This window comes from Motacilla alba, chromosome 9 (genome assembly GCF_015832195.1).
Source record: "Motacilla alba alba isolate MOTALB_02 chromosome 9, Motacilla_alba_V1.0_pri, whole genome shotgun sequence".
NCBI lineage: Eukaryota > Metazoa > Chordata > Aves > Passeriformes > Motacillidae > Motacilla > Motacilla alba.
This window is the reverse complement of record NC_052024.1, coordinates 20,359,198-20,385,735: the sequence shown is the minus strand read 5'-3', so window position 1 is coordinate 20,385,735 and position 26,538 is coordinate 20,359,198. Positions and strand designations below refer to the sequence as shown.

The 26,538-nt window shown below is 38.4% G+C and overlaps 1 protein-coding gene across 8 annotated transcripts in view; it reads left to right on the top strand.

Annotated features, from left to right (window-relative positions):
* NLGN1 (neuroligin 1) overlaps positions 1-26,538 on the top strand; it is a 425,895-nt gene that overhangs the window by 198,998 nt on the left and 200,359 nt on the right. For 6 of the 8 annotated variants that reach the window (XM_038145939.1, XM_038145938.1, XM_038145941.1 and 3 more), the window contains one exon: positions 25,040-25,099. The exons of the other annotated variants lie outside the window; for them this stretch is intronic. In XM_038145939.1, the coding sequence (XP_038001867.1) occupies positions 25,040-25,099 (60 nt within the window). The remainder of the gene's footprint in view (positions 1-25,039; positions 25,100-26,538) is intronic. 8 annotated transcript variants of the gene reach the window in all.

Genomic DNA, 26,538 nt, shown 5'->3' with positions numbered 1-26,538 from the left:
TCTTTTTTCCTACAACCCTGGTAGGCCTGTTAGAAGCTACTACCATCTTTACAAACCTTGCTTTTCTAATATCTGATTGTTAAAGTGATACAGTGTTTGTCTTAGGTGAGTATGCAAAAGTGTAGATATCTATCTGAAATATTGATGAGATTCCAATTCTCCCATATGTAGATGTCATCTGTGGTTCCAGGGATTATACAACAGCTCACATCAACCTTGGTGGTAGTGATAGCAGTTCCAACAGTTTTTGGATCCTGACTCATCTTGAGTTTGGGTCTGATGCTGCACAGCACAGTCTGGAGCAAAAAAAAAAAATAAAAAAAAATCCAAAGTGCACCTAAATTCAATGTGAAATTATTCATCCTTGATCAAAGCTGAAGGGAAAAACTTAAAAGAATCATCATGATATTTTAAAGTAAAATAGCAGTGAGTTAGCTCAAATAACATGGCCAAATTAATCCAAGTCAGGTATTTCATACCAAAAAAGAAAAAAAAAAAGGGATTATGTAGAACAATTAATTTCCTTCCCTGATAATTTTCAGGTCTTGAGCTATCTGAGCTGAAGTTTAACTTTTTTATCATGAATACTCCAACCAGTTACATCACAGATGGTTTAAATCTGACCTTTTAGAAGCTGAAGGAATACCTCTTAAGAGAAGACAAAATAGCCTGGTGATCCCAGATGGTGTGTCATGATCACATTACCTGCTGGTTTTATAGGAAGAGCTGGATTTCTGGCAGGAACACATCACACATGTCACTGTGCAGGCTTTGGCTGAGGCACAGCCTCGGGTTAGATGTTCTGTCAGTCAGGTGGCAGAGGTAAAACAAGTGGCTGGCACAGAGAGGCACAGGCACTGGGAAGAAGTGGCTTGTGCATATATATACATATATATATATATATATGACACATAGAGACTCACATGTACACACACAGTGCTTCTTTTAACAAGTCTGGCTCCTTTCTCCTACAGCTGAAAGTAATCTGAGTATGTTCATGATATGAAACATTTCCACATGGCTTTGTGGAAATAGGATAGAATAGGCCAGTGATGAGCTTATAGATTTATCCTATGTGAATAAAGGGATGAGTGTCACCATTGATTTGTCATTTTGCCTGGTTTCAGTGAAGGGGTTTGCAGCATCAGGTAACAATTCTGGCTGTACCTGTGGTTCTGGTGGGTATTTTCTTGGGTGGATTCTGCACAATTTTGGCATGTCAGAAAACAAAGTGGATCCACTGCACGGGGCCAGGGGGAGGCTGCAAAGCTCTTGCCTGACCCTGGTAAATCTAAAGTGCAGCTCTGCAGTGGAGCTGCAGGGAGGAAGTGGAAGAAAGCAAATAGATATAACTTGACAATTCAGAAGTTTCCACATTCTTTCAGTATAGCAACATTCCCAAGAAAGGACAACCTTTGAATTATGTGCTGAAATTCTAACTCCTGGAATACTTGGCTTTGCAGCTTTGCCTGGAGCATGGCTTTGTGTGATTGTATCAGCAAGCACTCTAAGGCAAAATAGGCAAGTCATTTTAGGCAGAAGCCTGTGGTGGGTATTAATTTGAAATAGGTAACAATTTTTTTTGGAAAGAAACAATTTATTTGTGTCTTTGTGCATTTTCAATATAAGGGAGTGAAGATAGTTTTTCGCTTTACTGCAAACAAATGTGGGTACAATTTTGTATCCTGCCAATAGCTCAGCCATGTGTCTGCTCCTTTGTGGGTTTTAGTTGTGCTGTCCATGTGAATATAAGGGCCACAAGAAAAGTCTTTGGCACTTCCTTTGAATAAAAGTCTCATGTTGAGTAACATCCATTGTACAAGTCTCAGTGCACATTATCATTATAACAAGCCACAAGAATCAATGCTACTGATTAATGAAATATTGCATGTTAATGAGCCATGGATCTGTATCATGCAGAAGGTTGTATCCTTGACACATATTTAAATAAATAACATTAAGAGGAAAGAAGCCTTCAAATAAGCAAATGGTTTTAACTTAAGTCCATAAAATCAATGAAAATGGAAGCTAAAGCTCTTGCTTATCTATTAATTCAGCACTATGCCTTCTCCAGGTCAGTGTTACAGCACACATGGGACAAAATACCCTTGAATGATTTTGTACAAGATTACTGCAATAGCCAGACACAGGGAGATAAGGTAAAGATAGACTGATAGGCTTAACTCTGAAATGGCCTGGTTTCATGGCTTTATTTCAAACCCCTCACTACGAGCAGTTCCTGTGTGTGTTGTATCACTGCTATATAAACCTTTGCTTGTTTGGCCATTTAATTTATAAAGAAGGCAACCTTTAAGCTGACAAGCAGATTTAGAGCCTTTCTGGTCCCAGTACCAGGGGAAAAATATGGGCCAAAGTGCCACCCATGGTGTAAATGGGATGTGTCTTAATGATTACGTTAACAAAAATCAGCAAGTGTTCCCTAAAAAAATCTGTTTAACAGAGGCAGAAGTTTTCCTTACAGAAGCACTTGTTATTTTTAGTCTGCCTCTATCTGTATTTGTGGCTCTTCACGTATCTTCACTGCAAAACAGTTTTCCAAGGAATAACAGAAACTGCAATACTGACCTGTGCTACATCCCACATAATATTTGGGGCTATACAGCTTTTTAATTTCATTTTTCTGTGCTTTCCTTCTGCTAATAATATTCCTCTGCTAATAATGCCCCTCCTTTATCCTTATATCTTTTCCACCTATAAGAACACCAAGCAACAGAAGCGAATTTTACTTTATTGTTATATTTATTACCTCTGTAAACTTCTCTGGTGTAGATCCAAGCTGAAGTCCTCTGTGGAAACAGCCCTGTCTCCCAGAATCATCAGTGTCACCTTTGAGGATGGCAGCTTCAGAGCTTCTGGGGAGCACTGTTCTTGTGAGATGTTAGTGTGATGAAGGGGAGAGCTCCCAGGGGTATTTTAAATCATTTCCTTAGAGACTTCTGAAGTGCAACAGAAAGACCTTGAATTTGACTGAATATTCTGTGGGGAATTGGTGTAGAGAAAGAAAGAGGGCTGGTATGTTGTTAGCTGTTGATATGACTAAGGAATTAAATGGCTACATTTAAAATTCATTTAAACCTTTCATTTGTATATATGTGTAAAAATATACTAAAAAGTAAGTCATGGCTTAGCCAGGGGATCACAGGCATCAAGGAGTTGATGATTTTTTTAATGCAGGACGATGCCCACCATGGTATATTTACTTTCACTACAAAATTTTGGAATGGAACTTATTATGAGCTTTTGTTGGTGTGTGCTCTCAGAGAGCTCTTCGTATGGCAGCCTTTTGGTGTATGTAAGATGCTGGGCTTTTACTTCTGGTCATCTTGACAGATTTTTTAGCTTTTTGGTGCTATTAGAGCTCATCATTCAATATTGGTTTAGATTCCTCTTTCCCCCCACCCTCTCCCAGTTAGTTGTAATTTCTAGTTAGTTTATTGTGGGGTTAATTCTCACTGCCTCTGATCCTTATGTGAAAAGTATGCTAGAAGGAAATGTGACTTTATAGATAGAGTTATATATTTCTCATTTATTTTGTAGAAAATCCATGCTATTGAACTCATAGTAAGGTTCTTGAAATAAAGAGCAAATTGAATAAAAATGAGTGTGACAGGTAATTTAATACAGGCAGGAAAGACAAAACCATTTCTTTAGTAAAATCTGTCTCACGAACCTGAATCTCCAGCCACAGTAATTGCAAGTGAAGTATTTCTATTCTGGACAACCAGCTGATGGAATGGGTACAAAAGTTGCATTGTTTCTCTGATAGTCTCAAATTTCTGCCCTGGACACATCTCTGTGCAGTTGCAAAGTGTTACATGGCATCACATTGTGATTTTAGCAGTTGAAAAGGGAGCTTTGAGGTCTCTAATCTCACAAGCCAGCTGGCATTTAGACACTCTTTGTTTCAGCAGGGAAACAGCATTCATTTGTTTCCCCTGGAAATCTGATCTACCTTGGAAAAAGAGTTTTTTGAACAGGAGATGGTTTCAGAGATCGACCTTTAAACAAATTTCTGCTCTGGCAGCTGCATTGAGAAGCCAGCCTTGGACAAGTTCTGCTTTTCTGTCCTGGTGCTTGTTTGGGTCCACAGGATGTCAGGTGTCACCTGCACAGCCCATGGTGACCCTCTGGGCTGAGATGGTCTCTCTGCTTTGTCAGAGAAGCACAGGAAAATTTGTCTTTTGGGGACCATGGAGAAATGCTGAATAGCTGTGAGAGGATTACTTTTAACCTGGAGGTTCAGCATGTCTCAGTGCACATCACATGGATTACTGTTCTACAGTGAACAGCACTGTGGTGTTGGACTGTCCCTAAAAGGATCAACAGCAATGCTGTCATTACCCCACACCTGAGTGAGGGCTTTTCTGTCTAGATGGGAAATTGGTTACAGCAAACAGCCAGGCAAGATCCTTCTTTAACACAGCAGTGAAGAAAAATCCCTTAATCATGATGGACTGGATAAATATAGAGCTAGATTTGATTTTTGCTGGTTTAGGAACAGCTACATTGTAATTGACTTTTATAAGCTTGATAGAGTGACAGGGGAATAAATAAGAGGGGTAGGAATTTAGAGTTACACTGTTTTCTTCTTTTGGGCAACCAGAATGAGTGACCCATTAACATTTTGTATTCTATGAGAGCTTCAGCTCTCCCTTTCTGGCAAAGATATTAAAAATGCATTGTAACCATGCTATGAAGTCACTAGGACTCACAAGAAAATAGAAGTAGGTTTGATAGAGTTAAAAGAATAAACATTTATTCCTTAAAATAGATATACTTTACAGTGACACATAAAAGCACTCATAAGATGCGAGGCATAGATGTAACTTTCCTAGAACCTTGGAAAGGACTTTGAAAATCAGCTTAAAGGATAAGATTAAAAAAAGAAAAGGAAATGACCATACAACTTTGGGATCCCCACAGGGAACTTTTGTTTGAAGATGCTTTACCAACTATAATGATGAATTGAAAGTTAATCGTCAATTGCCAGGATAAAGTGTTCTGAACTGTAATGATAAAGACCTGGATTTAATTCCCAATATCTTGATTCCTTTCCTTATCTGTCTTGTGCTTACCCTTTCAGGGAACTGAGCAAACAATACTCTCGTGTACTCTGGCAAGGGTAGTGTAACACTGCTTAGGATGGGACTTCAAAAGAGGCCGCAGCACACAGAGATTAGCCACTGAGATTTCCCAAAGGGGGCAGGAAATTACAAAATACAGAACCAGAATCATAAGTGTGGTGAGATTTGGATTGATGTGGGACCGAGGCATGAAAATATAGGTAAAAGAATATTCTATTGACATAGTAAAGTGTAACTGAAAGCAAATAGAGAAGCATTAAAATGCTTTAAAATCTAAAATGGTTGTAAAGACACTGAAAGACATTTGGAAAGGTTCAAGTGGAAAGAGAAGGAGAAAGAAGTGGGAAGAATATAGTATTCAAAATTACTATCTTGATTCATTCTCTTCGGACCCTGTAGCTGAGGTTTGTCTTGCCTTTATAGAATATGGGAAATAAAAGGGATACATTAATTGATTTTTACATATATATATCCTTTTTAAAGCACAGTTTTCAGAAAAGCTGGAGGTTTTGCTTTATTTTTCTTCCCACTGTAGTGACATGTAGAGAATCAAAAACATTACAGTAGCTTTTTCTCAGCAAGCCTTGTAAAATACATTTCAGCCAGTTAGCAGGAAAAGAAACCCCAAAAGCTCTTTTACCCTAGGTGTTACCAGAAGTGTATAAGTGCTAACAGAGGGAGTTTTCCAGGACCAAAGTGTGTGAGACTGGGGCCAAGTCTGAACGAGAGGGAAGTCTCTCCTTTTGCAGTATCAGCTGTACCACCTTTGCATTTAGACACAAAAGGTCTAAGTGCAGGTCTAAGTTTGCTCAGGCAATCTTGTTTTTCTACAGAGAATTTTTTTATCAGTTTAGCAGATATATTAAGCTTCAGATATGCTTTCTAGATGCTCCACAGGTTTCTCAAAATTAAATCCTAGAGCTGACATGTGAGACGACAGATAAAAGAGCAACACACATGTGTGAGCGTGATGCTGTCCCCGGGGGAAGGCACATCCATGGCAGAGCCACCCGGTGCTTTCTCTTGGCCAAAGAACCTGCAGTTCCAAGCAGGGTATGGATGCATTTAGTCACAGAATATTAAAATGTTTTGGCTTGGAAGGGTCCCTGAAGGTCACCTTCCACCAGCCCAGGTTGCTCAGGGAGGAGCAGCACTCTGGTGTTTGCCCAATGCACAGCAGCAGGTGTTACCTGTGGAGGGTTTGTGCAAAGACTGCATCTATTGACACAGAGTAAGGTGAGTCTGTGCTGATGTCTGTGACTAAAACCAAGTGGGAAAGCACTGTTATGTTGTCTGGAGGGAGATGAAGCAGTACAAGCAGCAGCTGGATGTTTACCTTTTCGAAGTGTTCATAATTTTCCATTTTGGGGAGTAGAAAAAGTAATACTTACAATAACTTACAATATTTCTATTGTCAAAAGAATCATAGAATTTAAGCCACACAGATGAAGAAAGCAATTAACAGCAGAGAAAAGAAGATAAAGGGCATCCACTTCCAGTGGATGTGAAAAAAACTTAGTTTTCACTGAGATTTTATAATAATAAAGAAGCTTAATTATGAGGCTTTGTGAGAAAGCATTTAGACTATTGTTTCTTCTTGAGGTCTGTCTTGTATTTCTTGGTTAATCATGAAGTTACTTTTCCCAAGGTTAACCAAAAAAATGCAGAAAATGTCAAAGCTTACCGTAAATGACTGAAATGTATTCACTGGTGTTTCTTAGAAGAAAGGACTTGGCAAAAGCAAGAATAAGAAAAAATATACTGCACAATAACACTGCTGTAATATTTCAGTGCAGGAAGATAGAGAAAAGGATGTTGAACACTTTTCCCAGAAACAAAACTATTTAAAACTGATCACTGATGACCTGAACAATTTTTTTTTTTCCTGGCAAAATAGTACACAAATAAACAGCATATCATTAACCTTCTTAAGGTTTGGGGTTTTTTTGCAAATCAGACAGATGGTGGGTATAATGATCTCACTTTTCAGTGCTCAGAATGTGTGCAGGCTTGGTGAAGAGGAATGCACAGTGACGTGAGAAATTTTTAAACCACTCCTGCCACACTTTTATGTGGCCTCAAGCAAACCATTTCATCACTCACCTATTTTCCATTCTCCAGATGGAAATGCAAAAACATTGGTACCTCAGAGGTGAGTTGTGTTGTAAAGTCATTCATTTCCAAGATATACTCACACACACAGGAGTGCTGTAAGAACAGTAATAAATACAAGAAATGTTGAAGCCAGAAAAGAATTGAGGCTCAAATGGCAGGGAAAACAAGAGTGCAAAACTCACTTCTGGGCCTCTGAAAATTCCTCCTATGGTTCTAGCTCAGATCTCAGAAGTCCCTGAGTCTGTATAACCCTATACATTGCATTTAATATGAAATTTGCACAGTACTTGAATCTTTGGCTTTATTTCCCCCTGCTCAGCCTTTAAATGCTGCCCAAAGCTTCTGTTTCTGACCACTCAGGGAGAATTATGCTTAAGTCATCTTGTGGTAAACCTAGGTTCAGTACTTAGATATATTTCCCTCCTGCTATCCCACTTATATCATGTGATGCCCGTATGTTCTGGGTAATCTCAAGCAGTTTACTGGCATACATGTTTATTTTCTCATTTCTGTTACATATCTGTTCAGTTTCCTGTTTTCTGAACTCTAGAAATTAATTTTAGCCTAGTTGTATCATGTCTTGCATTCACAGAACCTGACTCATTTCTGGTGCCATCTGTTGCACGCTTGGAATCTTTGCATCGTGCCGCCTAAAATCTGATAGTCAGAAACAGCCACATGACTCCCAGTACTGCTTCAAATGCACTTGTCAGGCCCAGGGGCCTGAAAAGTAGTGTTAGGTTTCCTATTATCCTACAAAATGCATGGTGCTACACTGTTTTTTGAAATGCATATAGAGGTTTTTTTCTCTAACTTTGATATTGTGTGTAGACTTGATGACAAGGCATTAATTACAGCAACATTTTTGATGAGTTTGTAATTTAAAATTCAAAATAAGGGCTTGCAAAGGCCATAACTCAATATTTCTAGGAAAAAGACTTTCAATCCCAAATGGAGTTAAATGCAGAATTTAAAAAAAGAAACTTTTCTTACTGCAATGCTGCTTTCACTGTGTTTACGAAGTCTGTCAAATATTCATGGGGTAATGAGTTCTCTTCTTTCAAATGTGGAATTTTCTCTTTTGCTTTGCTGCAGAAGAGCAGTGCAGCTTGCATGACTTCCTGCCATTATTTGTACAAAGATCTGTGGTAGCACTGGAGGGTTTTCCATTCCAATGGGGCTTATATGGGTGGTTGGAACATTGGAACAGGATTCTTATTTGTCTTTCCAAGCCACCATTACACCTGGCAGAGCTGGGGTTTCCTGAAGATGGCTGAACACCTCCTGCCATGGCAAGCAGGCAGTGAATTCCTTGTTTTGCTTTGGTTTTTTTCACTTGTTGTAGAATCACAGAACCCCTTTGTCTATAATAACTTGAACTGTTGTAAACCCAGTTCAGTTTTAAGTGGAGAAATCTCAAGGAATACCGACAATCTTCTTTTTAATATATGCTCCCTCCAAAGAAACAGCACAAAGCTGCCTGATGTACATTTCTCAGCTTTATTCCAAATCCCCTAATAAAACAAGGAGCACGAGTCCCACTCAGCTGCTCCAGGAACTCTTAGCCTCAAGGAGCTGGGAGTTTACACTAAACCAAAATGTGTATAAAGGACATCCAGCCTTAGTCTTACTCTTTACAAAGAGCACAGGAAAATCCCATTTTGACCGTGTTCATGATCCTGCTGCTGGAAGAACTGTTGGGAACAGGCAGCAAGTGGTCAATCCCTTTTCCTCTTGCAGACACCTCTAACCACTGCCTAGGGAAAGGATAATCTACATCCAGTAGTACTTCTATTTCCATTTCTTCTTCCATCCTCCTCTTGTGACCTCTGTTAATCCTTTTCATCCTCCAAAGCTAAAGGAAACCTACATCTAAAGTTGCTCTTATCCTTTAACTCTTCCAAAAACAAAATGCTGCAACAGCTTCTGAGAAGTGCTTTTAATATATGCTCAAGTGCCTCTGATATTTCTGCCATGATCTCAGACATCTGAGTGCTGTGTGAACTACTTATTTTTAATAGCAAAATATTGACCTAGGACTGTGGGGTGTGTTTCAGAAAACACAGCAAAACAGAAATTCATCCTTTTACAAAAGGCTACCAAAGGCTTATGAGCCACGTGATTTCCACTTAGCCTTGTAAAGTAGGGCATTACTGCAACTTGCTTTTGTAATGTGGCCTTGTACTGGCTTTCTGCCTTTTTCATTTTTAGAAAAGACTGTATTTATATTTGTTTGGGGGCATTTTACATAATCGGGGAGTCATGGATTACTAAAACAGGTCTGGAGTTGTAAATGCAACTCCAGGGTTTCAGGGCAAGGGCTGAGTGTCAGATTTAACACTAGACGCAAAATTTCTGTGATTCTTCTTCATTATGTCAATCACTGTTGGTAACAAGTAAATAATCTTTTAGCACACTCCTAATATTCATCCAAGTGTGTTTTTCATGGTTTTTTGATTTTTCTAAAAGGATTGTATTTCAAAAGTTGCCAGAGTAACTGCAGTTTTCCTTTCACAGATGCTAATTAACCTTTGACTAACTTAAGTATCAGTAGGTGTGGGAATTTTTCATACATTAAAAGTAATGGTGATTTTATTCTCATGCGTTTGCCCACTTGAAGAGCTTACTATGCTATCAGACCACAGAAAGAAGAAAGGGAGAATGATTTTATATAGCTTAAAATATTAACTTGCTTTTGATAGCACATCCTAAAGTTTAATTAGCTCTTTTGGAATATTTTTCTAGGTTGCCTAGCATTCTGCTGCTATGCAGTGGCTTAATCTCTGCCTCTGCAAAGTATTTAAGAAAAAAAATGTGGTTAAGGTATAATTTTACAACTTTACATTTATTTTTTAGAGAGGTCTACACAGAGCTTTAGGCACCATAATGTATAATTATTGACCTAACTGAAAAGCACCAGCATTGGTAAAATAACTAAAAGGAATCAGCTGGCAACTCTCTACAGACTATATCCTTTCTCTCCTTTTCCTCAAAGTACATTTTAAGGCTTCTCTGAATTGTCTTCTCTGAAATGTTTTCAGAAGATCCTGTTCATGTAAGCAGGATGAAGTCAATGATGCTCACAGGAGTTACTTGTGTATTTAAAGCTGCTCAAATGCTTATGTCTTAAATGTTTTGCCACACTATTACTGTAGCCTTGATTTCCCATCTGTACAACCTGCCTTAGGTACATGAGGTGATTTTCATTTCCTTATTCTACTTTCTATGAGAAACAGCTCAAAGAAATGCCTCCTTTGAGCCTGAGTTGTACTGTTTTGAAAAGTTTGTTTTCTTTATAAATTGAGTACAAAAAAAATCAACGGTTTTAAAACAGCTTGATGGCTTATGATGTCAATAAAACATACTTTCTCTTAATTTTCAACAGTTCAGACTTCTATATTAGCAAATAAGCAAGTATGTGATCATTATGGCATAATGTTCTTTCGCCTAGTACCATTTTAGGAGCTGAGATTTGCCTCTGATTACAATCTCAACTTCTTTTTCTATTCATTAGTGCTATTAGTCACCCAATTAGTCACCTGATTATCTTAAATTAATGCTATCAATAGATATGTTTTCAGATTTGAGTTTGAAACGTTGTATTTCTGGCGACACGCTGCAATAATTATTCAAATGTCTTTGTTAGATGGAGGATGACTTGATGCAAAGTGCCCTCATTTTCCTTCCTTGCACTGAAAGCAAGGAAATCCACAGGTTTTTCATTCTACCAGAATTGTTCTGCACAATTTTACTCACAACAATTTGAGAGGGAATCCTCATCGACTTGTCCTACCAGGCAGTGATTTCTGCAATCTGTGTTGTTCACTGCCTAATCAGGATGGACATGAGGAGGAATTTCCTTAGAGAAGGGGTTGGGCTGCCCAGGGAGGTGGTGGAGTCACCATCCCTGGAGGTGTTTAAGCAAAGACTCGGAATGGGTTCGGTGCCATGGTCTGACAGGAGGGTGTTTAGTCAAAGGTTGGACTTGACCATCCCAGAGGTCTTTTCCATCCTAATTATTTCTGTGATTCTGTCATGAGCAGATGCAGTCACATCCATGCACTTTCCCCTCCTTATTCCGCCCACCCTGCCTGCCCCCCACATTTCCTCCCGACACAAAACCAGGTAAACACAGATTTACAGGACCCAGAGGAGAGAGACATGTGCTGCAGGATTGCCAAGCCATTCCCGCTGCTCAGAGTCTGAGGAGCCTGGTTTATTGGAGCTGCTGTTTTGTCTGCAGCAGGAGCTGTCTAGTGCCTTGCCATGGTTTTTATGTTCTAAAAAATGTTAAATTGGGAAAATCCGTTACATTCAATATTTGCCCCCTTAGAGAATATCTTGTTTCTGTGCTTCATCAACCAAAATCATGAAAGCAGTGAGGAAGATGGAGCTGTTAATGTTGGCATCCGTTCTTCTTCTGGAAATATATTTGTGTTTTAAGAGTGATTTCTGTGTTATACAGCTTACTAGTATAGTAAGAAACTTGGATACATATTTACAGACATTCATTGTGACTCATCAAGTAAATCACACTCATTTTCCAAATTAGTGCTGTATGCCTATCAAATATGTACTTTCCAGACAGCTGTGGTCCATTAAATATATCATTTTCTTCTTAAGAAAATTAAAATTCAAAGTTTAAATGAAACTTTGGGGAAAATTTTTAGCAAAATGAAATTAGAACATTTTTTCAAGTGAGAAATTTTATTAGGGGGATATAAAAGGACAGGTTATCTTGGCCTGAGCAAGTGGGTGTAACAAGACAGATATAAGTGTAACCTCTTGCTGCCAAAGTGATATAGGTTTCTAGATATTTTGTTTTCCCTTCACAGGTAATGTTATTTTTACTTTGAAGGATGATGGGAGAGGAGGATCTTTATTTCAAGCTTGAAACCCAAAATAGATGCTGCAGTTTAATATTTGACATAATAGATATGACAGATGCAACTAGTTGGAAGACTTTAAATGTTCTGTGAATTTTGCATATGACACACACTGATTTGAATCACCCATCTGTGCTTTCAATGACGTGCACTAATTGCTCAAAACAATAGAATATCAGACTATTAGATAGGTGTGATGCTACACAACACACTCATTTTAATGAGAGCTCATATTCAGTCCATCCTGTCTGCATGAAATGAACTGCACAGAAAAAATTAACAATGAATTAACTAATTTTATGGAACTGTAGATTTGATTGTGGCAAGAAATTTGAGGGACCTGCAGTGATGTGGGCTGTATTGTCTATATGGTGTGTGCTTGCTAAAATCTTTTATCAACATGGTCCTTGCTTATTTATCTTGCATGTGGGAGCTAAATTTAGAGTTTATAGTTTGGGTGTGTCGCAGTAGAACTAATGAAGTGCCAGTGCATTCTGCTCACTTTGTGACATAAATTTCATTGCTCATCAGTGGTTGCAGTGGAAGGCCCAGGGGAGGGCACCTTAGAAAACAAAGGATGCACTGATGCTGCTGAGAATGATGTATTTCACTGCAGCATCTATTAGGTTCTTTGAGTAGCTGTAAGCCAGTTCTTGTGGTGTTCGTCTGAGCTCCTCACAGTTAGAAACATCAGTGGAATTTTGAGTTCTGTGGGCGTTATCCAGAGGAGAGGAGGGCCAGCTCAGGTGGGATTTGCACCGATGTCAATCACACACCTGGTTTTGGGAAGCAGCCTCTTGCAAGGAAGGGTTGCAGCTGGCTGGAATCCACAGCCAGCTGGAAATCTGCCAAAGCTGCTCTTACACTGGTGTTCTGCAGTGGGTTGGGATGGACTCAGAGGGTGAAGTGAATGGGGAGGGAGAGTGGCCAAGGAAGAGCCCTGAAACTCCTGCGAGAGCAGTTCCAAGCTGAGGACATGGCCCAGCTCAGCAGACAAGCACTGCAACCTCATCCAAACCCACAGTGAATCATGACTTTATATAAAATGCTTTTAATTTACAAACAGTACTAATTGCAAAGTTGGTTTATTGCTTTACATTGAAACATGAAACAACTCTAATTTTTCATGCTTTCTGACAATACAGAACTATTAAATTTTCTCTGTTAAATGGACCATTTCATTCGTGTTTGTCCATTTCTACAAACCATGTGGAAGTAGACAAAACTGTCTGTCTGTTCTACCGACGTTTCAACACAAAGAGACTTACTGAATATCATTGATAAGTAATGCTGGCTGGTGTGTTTTCCAGGAAACCAGGTTTCACCAATAAAAGACAAGTAAACACAGTTTATTATTTATTTTTGGGGAGCTGATGTCAGTAAAAGGTTCCTTTCCTTTTGATTTCAAATAGTCTGTCTGCATCTAGTCTTTCTCCAGCAGATATACATAAACTGTGCACAGAAATCCCAGGAGAAAGAGAATTAATTTTTTAATTCTCACTTTAGCAAAAATATGTAGAAGCCATCTATACCCACATACATTTCTAAAACTTTCTCCTACATTTAAATCACAATGTTAATGTACTCTCAGTGCATGTATATCTCTGAAGGCATGAGTTAAAAGCTCTCAGAAACAATTGAAGTTAATTGGATTGTTCCCATTTGTCTGCATTAAATACCCTGCATTTACAGTTCAGTTAATAATCCCTTAGCTAAAGAGCTGGAATGAATCTGTCTAACACTGCCAAACATTATTGAATCCACAATGCTAACAAACTAACTAATTGTACAGGAAAACTGTACATTTTAAATTCTGCCTCCTACTATGGAAATTACTCATTACTGCTGTGGGAGTGAGAATGAGAGCCAAGATAGCTTTTGCTTGTGGACCCAACAGCACAGACAATCTTTGCTGCCCCATAGGCACAGGCCAGCACTGTCTGACACAGTAGTAATCTTCGCTGCCCTCAGTGGTTTTGGTAGTTTGATAGTCTAAAGTACAGTCCTAGTGCCACTAGTTGGCTGTGCTTGCTGGAGGCATTCATTGTGCCCAGCAGGATGGAGCTTGGCTGTTGTGATATTTTATTCACTAACTTTGGTTGACTTGGGAAAGGATCATAAAGACTGTTTGCTCAAATAATCTCAAAAATATTCCTCACAGATTTTAATTTTCTTTTACATTCTAAATAGAAGACGCCATTGGCCACTCTAAACGAACCAACCTTAACAATTTTTAGTAAAGAGTTCAAGTGGTTATGAAGTAACTGATGTGGGTGTATAGTCCTTGAAAAATGCCCTGTTTAATTTAGCTATGATTTTGTTACCAAAAGGACCCATGCATGAAACCTCATACCATCATTATAATTTAGTAGTGCATACTCTTTATTTAATTTTTCAATATTTTTTAGGCAAAAGAAAGTATATTTTACCCACTAGTCAGTGTGAAAACCTTGGTAACTGTGCCCCTACTGTGATCTTAAGCAAGCTGACTTCCAGAAGGAAAATAAACAAAAACAGAAGTTGAGAGTACCTTTTGTCCAATGCTGAGAAATGTTATGCCTTTATCTGCTCTGCATTTTGTTGCTTTCCTCCAGGGAGCAGGGTTATTGTCAGCAGATAAAGAATTAGAAATGTCATATTGTCCCAAACCTGTCAACTCTCACCTAAGTGGCTGTTGTGAAAATGGAAGCAAGGGCTACTCTGACATTTTGCTTTTAAATTTGCTATGCTTTTTGTAAATAATATATTGTAGTTCTAGACTTGACATTTTTTTAGATCTGTTTCATTTTGATGACCATTTTCTATTCACCAGCTTCTGTGTTAAGATACTCAATTATTAAACAGGAAGCATGAAGGCAAAGTTTCTACCAGAAGGGTTTGGAGCCTTCTGTCCATATAGGAGTGGACAGTAACTGTGTAAATAAAAACCAGTAAAACTGGTCTCAAGTATCACTGCCTGTCTGGGAGTTCTGCTGGATTAGAAGTGATGTGCTGATTTCCTTTCATGCTCCATTCAGTATAAGGACTTATTTTTCTATTCTTTTGGGAATCCTTAATATAACATGCAGAGCAAGTCAACTGTACTTTCAAAACAGGTACTGTGCTAACACTGAAAACATGTCAAAATGAAAATGATTTTTCTTATGACAAGTATTTGATCCCACTAATCTTCAAGCGCTGGCTGTGCTGTTCTGGTTTTGTGACTGCTTCATTGCTGAGACGTTTTGAGATTTCCTGCCTAAAATTACGCTCTTCTAAAAATACAGAATGTAAATATGAGAAGATAAGTGGGGCCAGGCACTTTGCTTCTGACAGCCTTTTACATAAATGCTGTTCCCTCAGCTCTCCCATCGCCATTTCCCAGAGCTGTGCACTTTGATTCTGTCAAAAGGTGTGGTAATGAGAGCAGATATAATTATGTTTCTAAATGCTGGTGACCACAGTCCAAACAAATGGCCTTAAAGGATGCTTTGAAAGCACCAAATGGCAGAGAAACATCTGACTTGAAGTATCTTTATCCTTTCTAAGATCCAAGTTAATGGAAAGACTGTGGTTCTGAACACCAGGTTATTAGTATCAGTATTAGTTTCTTTAATGTGTTTCTGTTCCAGTGTTGCTCAGAGCTTCAGAAGTGCAGGAAGAAATCCCTGTGTTAAAAAGGCACATAGGAGAGCCTGCTTGCCTATATGTGTACACATATATTTATGTAGCCATATGTAACTAAAAGGAAATCCTCCACCTCCACCTTTCAGGAAGAAACTGTGTTGGGTGAATGCTTTTCAAAGCATTTGGACATGACTGCACATGCAAACACAGGAAATATATCAGAAGTGCTATTTCTGCCCTTGAGATCACAGGAGACCAGCAAGGAACAGCACTGTGGCTTAGGTACCAGCATCAGCATTAGGTTGGGAAGTTCTGGCCCCTGCTGGAGACAAGCCTTGACATTTGATAATGGGAGGGTGCAGTTCTGCCCAGTTTAACCTGCTAGGAAGGATTCAGAATACATCACCTCCTTTCTTTCTTGCTATAGAAGATTTTCTTTATGCTACTCAAAATGTGGCAAGAAATGCAGTGATTCAGAGTTAGCACAAGGGCATTGAAAGGGTGATCAATGAGAGCTTTACCTCTAAACTCCCTGCCCCTCTGTCTGCTGAGCATTTGTGAGGACAGGGTTGGATAACAGTCAACTGTACAAAACAAGTTTCTTCTCCCCTTTTCCACTTTTCTGAAGAAATTCAGCTCTGTGAGGTAGCTGGATTCCTTTTACTGATAGTGGCTCAATCAGAAAATGGAGAAAATGAGACTTGCATATCATCCCTGATGTCTGTGGTTGCAGGGGTGTGAGTTTCTAGATTGTAAAACACTGCACAGGTTGCAGTGAGATACACAGAGCTCCAAGCATGTGCCTTGAAACCAGATGACATGAAGTGCATTGGGAAGAGGGGTGGGAGAACTTATTTCATTCCAAACTCTATATGAAAATATTATGCACAATTAACTTCATTTTCTCTGCAATGTTCAATTACATGGTTACATGAAGACCAATTTTGCTCTGCTATTTGGGTGTTGGAAGCTGGGCCTTGAGAGAGCTGGACTGTATGCTCAGCTGTGCCATAAACAAACCCATGGAGCTGCTGAAACACCAGCCCTGGCAGTTAGCAGAATTAGTCAGGAAAAACGTTTTCCCAGCAGCCAGGGCTGTCCCTAGCAAAGGAAATTAGTTGTGCAGGAATCTCAAAGTTATCCCACCTGTCGAGACTGCTGTTCTGGGATCTTCTCTTTGCAGAGAGAGATTTGGCGACAAGATTAGAAAATTTATTTATCCAGTTGTTGTTTTGGGCTGAGAACAGAATGCAACAAGGAAATAAAAGTAAAATAATATTTTTAATGTTATTTTTGTATATAAGTCAGGAGACAGCAGGGAATGCTTTTTCATAGTGTAGCTTATTGCTGTAGATGACCCACCCAACCCATCTGAGTCAAGATTAACACAAATTCCCCCAAAAAGCAGAAAAAAATTGAACAATCCTTATCAGCTCACCTAAATTGATGGTATTTTTTTAGCTGTGTCTTTGTATGTTCTTACATAAAGGATGCACTCACTGCATCCTGACTTGCACTTATGACAACAATGCTAGAGAGATCTTCAAGGAAAAGTGAAGATTAATGTTGGTATGTTAATGGCAGTTGTAAGTCTTCCTTTGGGAATCAAAAATTTGGATCTTAAAATTACACATCCCCATCTTTAGTTCTATTGCATGAGCTAAATATGATCAATTTTTAATAAGCTTGTAGTCTAAAACAAGTTCATATCTTCTTTAAAATTAGGAAGCAATTTTATTATGAGAGCTGTGGAAAATGTATGCAAAATTTTATTTGTATGTACACAGACTAAGAAGCAATGCATTTATAAAAAGACGATTTAATTTCATTGCAGAGCTTTGGTAGTGTGTTTAAGAGATCGAATTTCTATTTGTTGATTAGATTTATCCACAGAATAACTGAGGGAAGTTAGAAATTTGGGATGCTCCTGTCTGTTTATCTTTTACTCCTGAGCTGACCTCCTGGCCCAGATGCAAATTGAGCAGTTCTGTTAATGGTAGTGAATCTATCTTAATATTATTGGATTTAGCCTGTTGACTTCAGAGAACTTACTCAGAGGCTTAAAGTTAAGCTGGTCCATAAGTCTTCATTAGGGTCTGGATTGTAGTCATTACCTGTAGAGAGAGGGAACTGATTCATGATCTCTAAGCTCAGGTGGTGGCACAGCCATGCAATGCTGCATTCAATTCCTTCCAGCAGCGTGTCACCCTGAGTATGAGCGTCTGTAAAACAACATGAATTATTAATGCAAACAGAATGGTGAAATCTGTAGGAACTTGTGACATAAGCACGTGAGGTGGCACTGAAGTCATAAATGCTGATGTTAATGCCAAAATAACAGCTTGCAACTTCCATTTTCCATGGCTCTCACCCACCCATCCCTCAGCTCTGCAGCACTCCAGCTGCAGTGCTCCTGGCCAAAGGCATGGGCTTTGCTCTCTGTGCCAACCTTGGCCAGCAGGGTCTTGGTCCCTTTGAAACATTCCTTTTCTCATGTCTAGTTCTGGTGGGTGGGACACCCACTCCTTTAGCCTGAACATCTGCTCCATTCCTTACTTCCACTGGGATAAAAAAGTGAAGAAATGTCCCTCCTTTCTCCCCTCTCTAGCATATTTTTTTTTCCCACTGGTTAGAGCCAAAGTCAGAGTGCCTCAGAAATTAGGATGTGTAGAATAACTCCCAGGTTTTTGGGAGTTATCCTCAGAACAGCTTCTCCCCTATGCTAAATGCACCCTCTACATGAGCTGTGTGTTCACCCCAAGCCTGGCAGGATCAGCAGGCAGCTCCCCCAGGCTATCCCCAGGGCTGACCTTGTCCCCTGGGTGGGTGGGGACACCTCACCCACCCACCTGCACTTGTCCTGCTTTCCCTGGGATGCTGCATGGCTCCATGCAAGGCATATCATGGAACCAAAACCCCCTGGAAATGGAACTGGATTTATGGAGTGACCTATTTTGAAGGGAATGGGATTTACCAAGGGCCTGTTCTCAGGACATGTGAACATAAAGTGCCTGTGCCTCTGAGAATACAGAGAATTTCAGGCTGCATCTAAAAGGGGAAGCAGAAGAGTGAAACTCTCCCTACATTCCCAGATTCTAATCTTATTTAAATTCACACATATCTAGCATGCAGTAATGAAACTCCTTCAGATTTAAGGGAAATCAAGATCCAGCCAGTGTGATTAATCTTGTGAATAAAAAGGTTTGGGATTAGATATTCTTTCTGTGTGACACTTCAGCAATATGCTGTTATAAAAGGCACAGCAGGAGTTAGTCTTGAAGTGTCAGAATGGCTTCTTTAGTGACAAAGCATTTATACATGTAAATTTTCAAAGAAAGTTGGCAACCCTTTTGTGGGTTCAATTTGTACCTGTCACTCACTTGCAGATGCAAATTTGAGTTACTTGCAGCTCTAATTACAGAGCTTGATTGTCATCACAAATCAGGTAGTGAGATGTGAAACTACTGAGGTTTGTGCCATCATTTGTTGTTAAAACATGAATGCAAATGTTGCCATCAAAAAGCAAAGTCGGCCAGGGCTTTGCCCTGCTGATAAGTATGAATATTACAAATAAGTGCAATATGGAAATAAAAGGAATTTAATGAGTTGGAGGTGTGTGTGAATAATAAGGAAAGCAGTGAGTGTGTGGTGAAATCAGGATGGTAAAAAGGGAAATAAAAAAGAAATAAAAAAATTGTTGTGTCTGTTGCAGCAAAGTACAACAAAAGAAGGAGATTTTTTTTTTATTTAAGTGTTTCTCAGACCCAGCTGCCTTTTGTACCTTCCAAATTTATCTTCTCTAAGGAATCCTACTTCTTTTATTTTTGCTGAGAGCTTTCTAATTTTCAAGTGAAAGAAGATGACTTTATAAAATTATTCATCAGATAACTATTGTGCTGTAACATTCTCTTCTATCATTACATATGTGCATATACAGAGGGAGTTTTATTTCAATCTTAAAATATACAAATTTGATTTTTTCCTCACAGAAAATGTTGAGGTGTGAAGATTGTTAATTATAACCCGTCATTAATTTCTTTTAAATTAAAAACTGGATATAGGTGCAACATGTTATTGTGCCTCAGCTAACATCGGCTAGACAGTGATAATTCAACACAAGTTTGTGGGGTTTCTTTGTTGGAGAATCTGTTGGACAAAAATGATGGCAGCAATAACAAAGAATTGATTATTTTATATTTGAAACCAAAGGTAGAGTCTAAAAAGATGAGGTAATTTCACTTCACAGATTTTCAATGCTTAATTAAGTAATGGGCTAATGAAGAAGAAATAGCAGTAGCTGGTTGGGGGCACTCAGAGAAGTTTGAAGATAAATATTTAATGTCACATTCCACAGTGTTGCAACCCACCTGGTGATTTTTTCTACAGGTATAATTTCAGCAGTCACCCTCAGTCTTGTCTCTCCCCCTTTCCATCGAGCAAACACCTTACCTCAAAGAATAATTATTGCTGTGGTGATTTCTGAATTACTGGATCCACGGAGCCTACTTAACCTGATGTAAAAGGTCCTTTTTTCTTCCCCACTTTCCTCATTACTGAAGGAGAACATTTTGGCCCGAACAATGGCTGTATACATCAGCCCTGATTTATTAAGTTTAGAGGATTTGCACTGTTGTTTTACAAAATGGTGTCAACTTGCAGCATGACTCTATTTGATGATGAATAGCTTTCCCAGGCCAAAGAGCTAATGACATCCAGAGCTTCCGTGCCTCCCGCGCTCCTGCGGCCCGAAAGGCCACGGATAATTTCTGCCGAATCAAGCCCATAAAGAGAGAATTTATAATCAGCTTTAATGTATTTGGGAGCTAAAGTACCTTAGTCCTTCATCAAAGGGAATGATAAAAACCAGAATTAATATGGCTGGGTTTAATTATTTCTGAGAGCGTGATTACTCTTTAGCTAACTGGACAGGAGGTGTGTTACTTCTCTTACTTTGAGCAGAGAAAAGGCATCTGCGAGTCACCACCAAGATCTAAAAATGCATCGTGTTAGTGCCTTAGCATTGATTGCAATACAAACAGAATAAATATTTGAATAATAATTTAAATAATGCAAGGACTATTTTTAAATTAAACGAGTACAGGCCTCGTTAGGAGTGCCTCCTGCACACAGAGTTTCTTCAGCCTTTGTAGTGATACTATTCCTTGCCTTTAGGAAACATAAAATGCAGTAATCACTTTTCCCCCTTTTTAAAGTGACTTAGGGGTCTAATTTCCCATTAGCATTAATGAGAGTTATGGGTATGCACCAACATGAGACTAAATGAGACTAAACCTTAGAGAGCCGTTTGATAAGTAAATCATCTTTGCATCAGCATTTTAGAGGCTTTAGTATCCTCTTTTCCCCCCATTAGTTATGGTACCTGATTACTTTGTTGATATTTAATATTTATTACAGAAAATTTAGCTAAAATTTAGGATGGCATAGTAAGGCAGCATTATCTGTTTGAAGGCTTGTGAGTTATACATAGTAAAATACTTTTTTTTAAATAATGGATGCCCATTTTTGAAAGTGAAATGTTCAAAAAGTAAAATTAATTTGGCCTTCACAAAAGGTGAAGAGAAGGCTAGAGTAGAACAACAGTGAAAAGTAACTGAGGACAAAAAACTTCTGACAGTCATAGTTTTGTAAAATATTCCTTTTTGTTTCATTGGCTCATACTCCATTATGTCTTAGCATCAATATTCTTAAAATTAGTTTCTGTTACCTGAAAAGAATATTAGAATGATGGAAGAACCCTAAAATATCATATATTGAATGAACACTCAGTGCTAAAGAAATAAACCTAGTTGGGGGATACATTTAATTTAAAAAATCATAAGCTATCTGTAGAATATTAATTGAAAGCTGCAGAAAATATCTAAAAATTATACACCTACTAAGCAATTTTAGTTCTGATTTATTTTTACTTACAAAGGCTGTTGCTGTTACATTTTGTAGGTTCTTGCCATAAGATTTTATTCTGTTTATCTGCTTGTGATTTCAGAGTGTTTTTCTGTGTGAGCACTCAAAACATCAATCTTTCTTTATGATCATCCAGACACAGCGAGGCTGTTAGTCAGAGTAATCAGTTATCTGGAGAATCAGAAGCAAAAGCCATTTCTTACTGATTTTAGAATGAGAGTTATTGCTGAAAGGGGTGGAATTCTAATCCAGAGCTTCTCTTAATACCACTTTCACGACTTCAGAAAGTGTCTTCAGCATCTGAGCGTGGAGCAGGCAGCACAGATCAGAACAAAGCTCTGCCTCCTCCCAGAGTCCTCCAGGCTGAACCCCTTGATTCTTCCCTTTTGGACAGCCCTGTGCACAGTGGGTCTTGAGCTGACGCTTCTTTTAAGGACTGCCCAGCAATTAAAAAAATATAAATTAATCTTCACGGCACCTCTTTGTGTTTCGATAAAATATGAGGAGGTTCATTCCTGCTACGTGAGGGCCGAACTCGGCTTTGGTTCCTTGGACTCAGAGCATTATAGTTCCAGGAAGCAGAAAACCTCTCTGAAGATGTAACAGATTATATTTGAAGGCCAGAGTGAACTTGTGGGAGAAATAATCTCTCATCTGTTTCTCAGGCACTGTGAGTGGAGCCTGGTGGCCCTGCCACGTGTCTCCACTGGGATGAGTCCTCCTGCTCGGGGGATGTGGGGAGCAGAGCCCTTGGATTGTGAAACAGATCTATGGCTATATTAAAAAACATGTTTAATTTATGACAACTTAAAAATAGGTCAGCCCCTTTGCAAAAAGGAATTGTCAAGCACTGGAACAGGCTGCCCAGGGAAGCGGTTGAGTCACCATCCCTGGAGGTATTTAAAAGATGTGTGAGTGTGGCTCCCGGGGACAAGGCTTGGTGGCTGCCTTGGCAGTGCTGGGTTAATGCCTGAGCTGGATCTTAAGGGTCTTTTCCAACCTTAACAATTCTGTGATTTTAAGGAAGATGGTCTAATATTATTTTTTTAGTGTTTTTCAGAGAACCTCAGAACTGCATAAACATGAAAATTATCCAGGTTATTTTTAAAGCTAGCCCCAGTCATGCTTTACCATATTATAAAATCAGAAATGGTATGAGACCAGACATTTACATTGAGATGGTTGATGCACTTTGTAATTGAAGTTGAGATCTGGAACCATGATCTACACAAAATACCTGCCAAAGGCCAGCTATTAAAAAAAAAAAAAAGTAACATTCACTGCCTTGGTTTCATCTGGAAAATAAATTGCCCATCTCTATGCAAGTTATTTGGAGAAATGTGAGTTGTTTGCCTTTACAGGTGTCACTTTGTCCCTTTCTGGTGACTTTTAAAATTCAAAATATAAGAAGCTACTATGAACATGTGTGTGTGTGTGTGTGTGTGTGTGTGTGTGTGTGTGTGTGTATAAATATATATTTTCCTTGCCTGTGTCTGCATCTCCATTCTTAAGTGCACAGCTCTTATCATTCTTAAATTCACTCTTCCTGTTCTCTATTCTGAAAACCCATAATGAAATTATTGTCATTCTTTGCATAGAGTTTTTATTTTTCTGATTTTACTCTTTTAGAAGTAAAGTTGTTATGGTATGAAAATGCTGGGCAGAGAGATATTTGAATGTGTGTGTTTGGATCAGGGCACTCTCCAGATACCAAATATTGCAAAGATTATATCCAGGGTTTGTAGTGGGAAAAATTTGCATCATCAAGGCTTTCAGCTGAAGAGAGTGATTGTTACAGGTGTGATTACAAAAATGCTTGTGTTTTATGATGTATAATTCTAGTGTTCTGTATTTAGAAGGAGTTAAAAACTATACTCCTGACTGATGCAGGAATTAAGGTATTGAGCTTTGGCTTTCAATAATATGGTCCAGTTCCTACATTTACAGTTAAAGTCTCATGGTACTTCATGGTTTTTTTTTTCTGTTTCTTAAACCCATGCACCTGGTAAAAACATTTTATGATTTTTTTAAAAAAATGCATCACTCAAATACATGGTATTTTGCCTATAAAAGACAAGTTTAATGCTGAATGACTAATATCCTGTAAAATAACAGAGAGCTTTTAAAATACAAATGTTTTAATACTCCACAGTGCTTAGATTTAATGCATGTCTCTTGCCTACATCTACTGCAAATATCAACACATACTGTTCATCTCTTTTTTTGTTGTTGTTTTTGTCTATTGCTATTTTATGCATGAGGAAGTTCTTGTTTTCTACTCTGTGCTTGGCTGGCTTTTTCTTTTTTTGTTACTTAGCCCTGTGTTTCTACTGATTGCTTTTTCGCATGCAAATTACAGAATGTCATGGAAATGAGAGAGCTCTGAAAAAAAAGGAAAGATAATGCTGAGTTCCAACTGTCTTTTGTTTGTGCATAAGTGTGTAAAATATATGACATGGAAATATTTTCTGAATGGCCTTTGACTTTCCTTCTGGTGTATATTTTTATTTCTCAGTAAAGGAGTGGGTATTTTTCCCATTGGAAAACATGATAAATCTATAAATACTTGTTAATAATACAGGTGTTGAGCATAAAGGAATTTTGTCTCATCATCCTTTTATGGAGATAAGGAATTATGAACCTGGATGCCTTGCCCAAGCTAAAATTTCAATTCAATACAACTTTTTGCATGAAACTCTGGCCCCATTGAAGTCAATGGCAAAAGTCATTGTCTTCAGTTGGTCTGGAATTTCACTCTTGTTTCTGGTTTACATATGGATTTTCATGTTTCTTTACAAATATCTCAGCAGGCAGTCAAAGGTTTCAAGGATATCTATAGTTCTATATAAAAAAGAATGTGATGAATGTGTCAAAAAACCCCAAAATTAAACCTGTGCTTATCTTTCTATAAAGCATGAGCTTAAATGGTTGATCTTAGAAATGTGAATTAGCATTTGACAGAAAATATTGGTTTAACCAACTGTCAAACCTTTTATTAACCACCTTATTGCATCGAGTGCGAGAGGTAATTTGGCAGTTCTTGTCTCCACTATTCCTAATAACAGCAACAGGAAAAAACAATTAAATGAAGTGGATAACTACAGTCTATGGCGGGGTGTGCTTTTAGTAAACAAGCTTTGATTCTTCATTTAAAAACAATAAAGCACTGGGCACTCTCAGCTTCTTGTGCTGGAGGTTTCTAATAGCCATACCCCGAGGGAAGGTTTTGCTGTAATGTTTGAAAAACGTAATGAGAAATGGGTTGTTATAAACTAAGATTTCCCTCCCTGAAAATGTTTTTCTTGAGACGTCCGTGGGAATTTAATATTCACTGTTTTTTTTTCCTCAGTCTTGTATATTCTTGAATTGTCTTTTTTCCTCCATTTTCTCCGTTCTTAATCCTAGGTCCCCTTACAAAGAAACAGACAGATGATTTAGGTGATAATGACGGTGCTGAAGATGAAGGTATTTTTTGCCGCCAAACTGATTTGCATGACAAGGATCCCTGAAAATCTTTTTTCTCCCCTCTTTTTTTGACTTCTTGTCTTCTTTTGAAGAGTTTTTTTGTTTTTTTAATTCCCATTTTTGATGTGTTTTGTCTTCTTGCTTGTTGTTATACATATATATTTTTAATTTTTTAAAAGAAAGAATGTTGTTAAGTTCTACGTTTTGATACAAAACAGTAACAATATTTAAAAAGGAGGGGTTTTGTTTTCTTGAAATGGACTTTTGATATGTTGCATCCCACCTTTTGACTGAATTTTGTCCATACTATTTAAACTAACACTCTTTTAAAGTTTCTCTGTACACCTTTTTGCATGTTTTCTAACCCTATGTATTTCACCAAGTACAAAGATGTTTCTTTTTTTTTTCACTGACTGATCTCAGTTTGATAAACGTAGAAAATATTGTGTTTATAAAAGGAAAAAATTCAGAAAATTCTTTAAAAGTGTCTCTTAAGCAACAGAACTTCCCCAAATGCCAACCCATCTGCATTTAGGCTGCAATGAAAAAATATTACTATTAAAGGCTACCCCAGCTCCCTCCAGAAGGGAGGCAGCATTGCCTGTTGGTGAAGCTCTGTGGAGCTAAACTAAAACAAAAAACAAACAAACAAACAAAAAACCAAAAACAAACAAAAAACCCTCATCTCTTCTGTTTTCTGCAAGCATACAAAGATGCTGATCTACTTGAGCTGACCCTTAGAAAACCTTATTACCAAGTAAAATCAAAAGTTTGAAATGTCAAGCATATTATTCTGTTCATAAATTATGTCTGTTGATCATGAAGCTATGCAGATTTGATATTTTTTCAGGGCTATGAAAATGGTAACAAGGGGCTCTTTTCCTGAGCAGTCTCATCCCTTCCAGTAGATGTGCTTCAGAGATCTGAATCTTAAACACACACTTTGTATGGTTTATGGTCAGTGAGTAAAACAAATTACCATGTAGGACTGGATGTAGGACACAGATTTTGTCACAAATTTATGACTGATTTATGATCCTCTACTGGATCTGTATGTTAAGCATGTGAATGAAAGCCCACCAGCTGGGCCAAAATTTGCAAGATTTGATGGTTTTGATAAATTGGAAATCTCCTTTGAAAGGTCTCCTGTGGTGGTTTAAGCCAGCAGGCAGCTAAACAGCACAGAGCCAGTCACTTACTCCTCCCTGGGGGAGAGAACTGGGGAAGGAAATATGAAAGTGAAGTTATTAATTGAGATAAAGACAGTTTAATATGACAGAAATGAAATGAAATAATAGCAATAATCGTGATAAAACAATGAGGATACACCAAACATGTGGTGCACAGAGCCATTGCTCACAGCCCCTGGCTAAGATGTTCAGCAGCTCCTGAGCAGTGACCCCCAGCCAGCTTCCCCCCAGGTTACATGCTGAGCATGA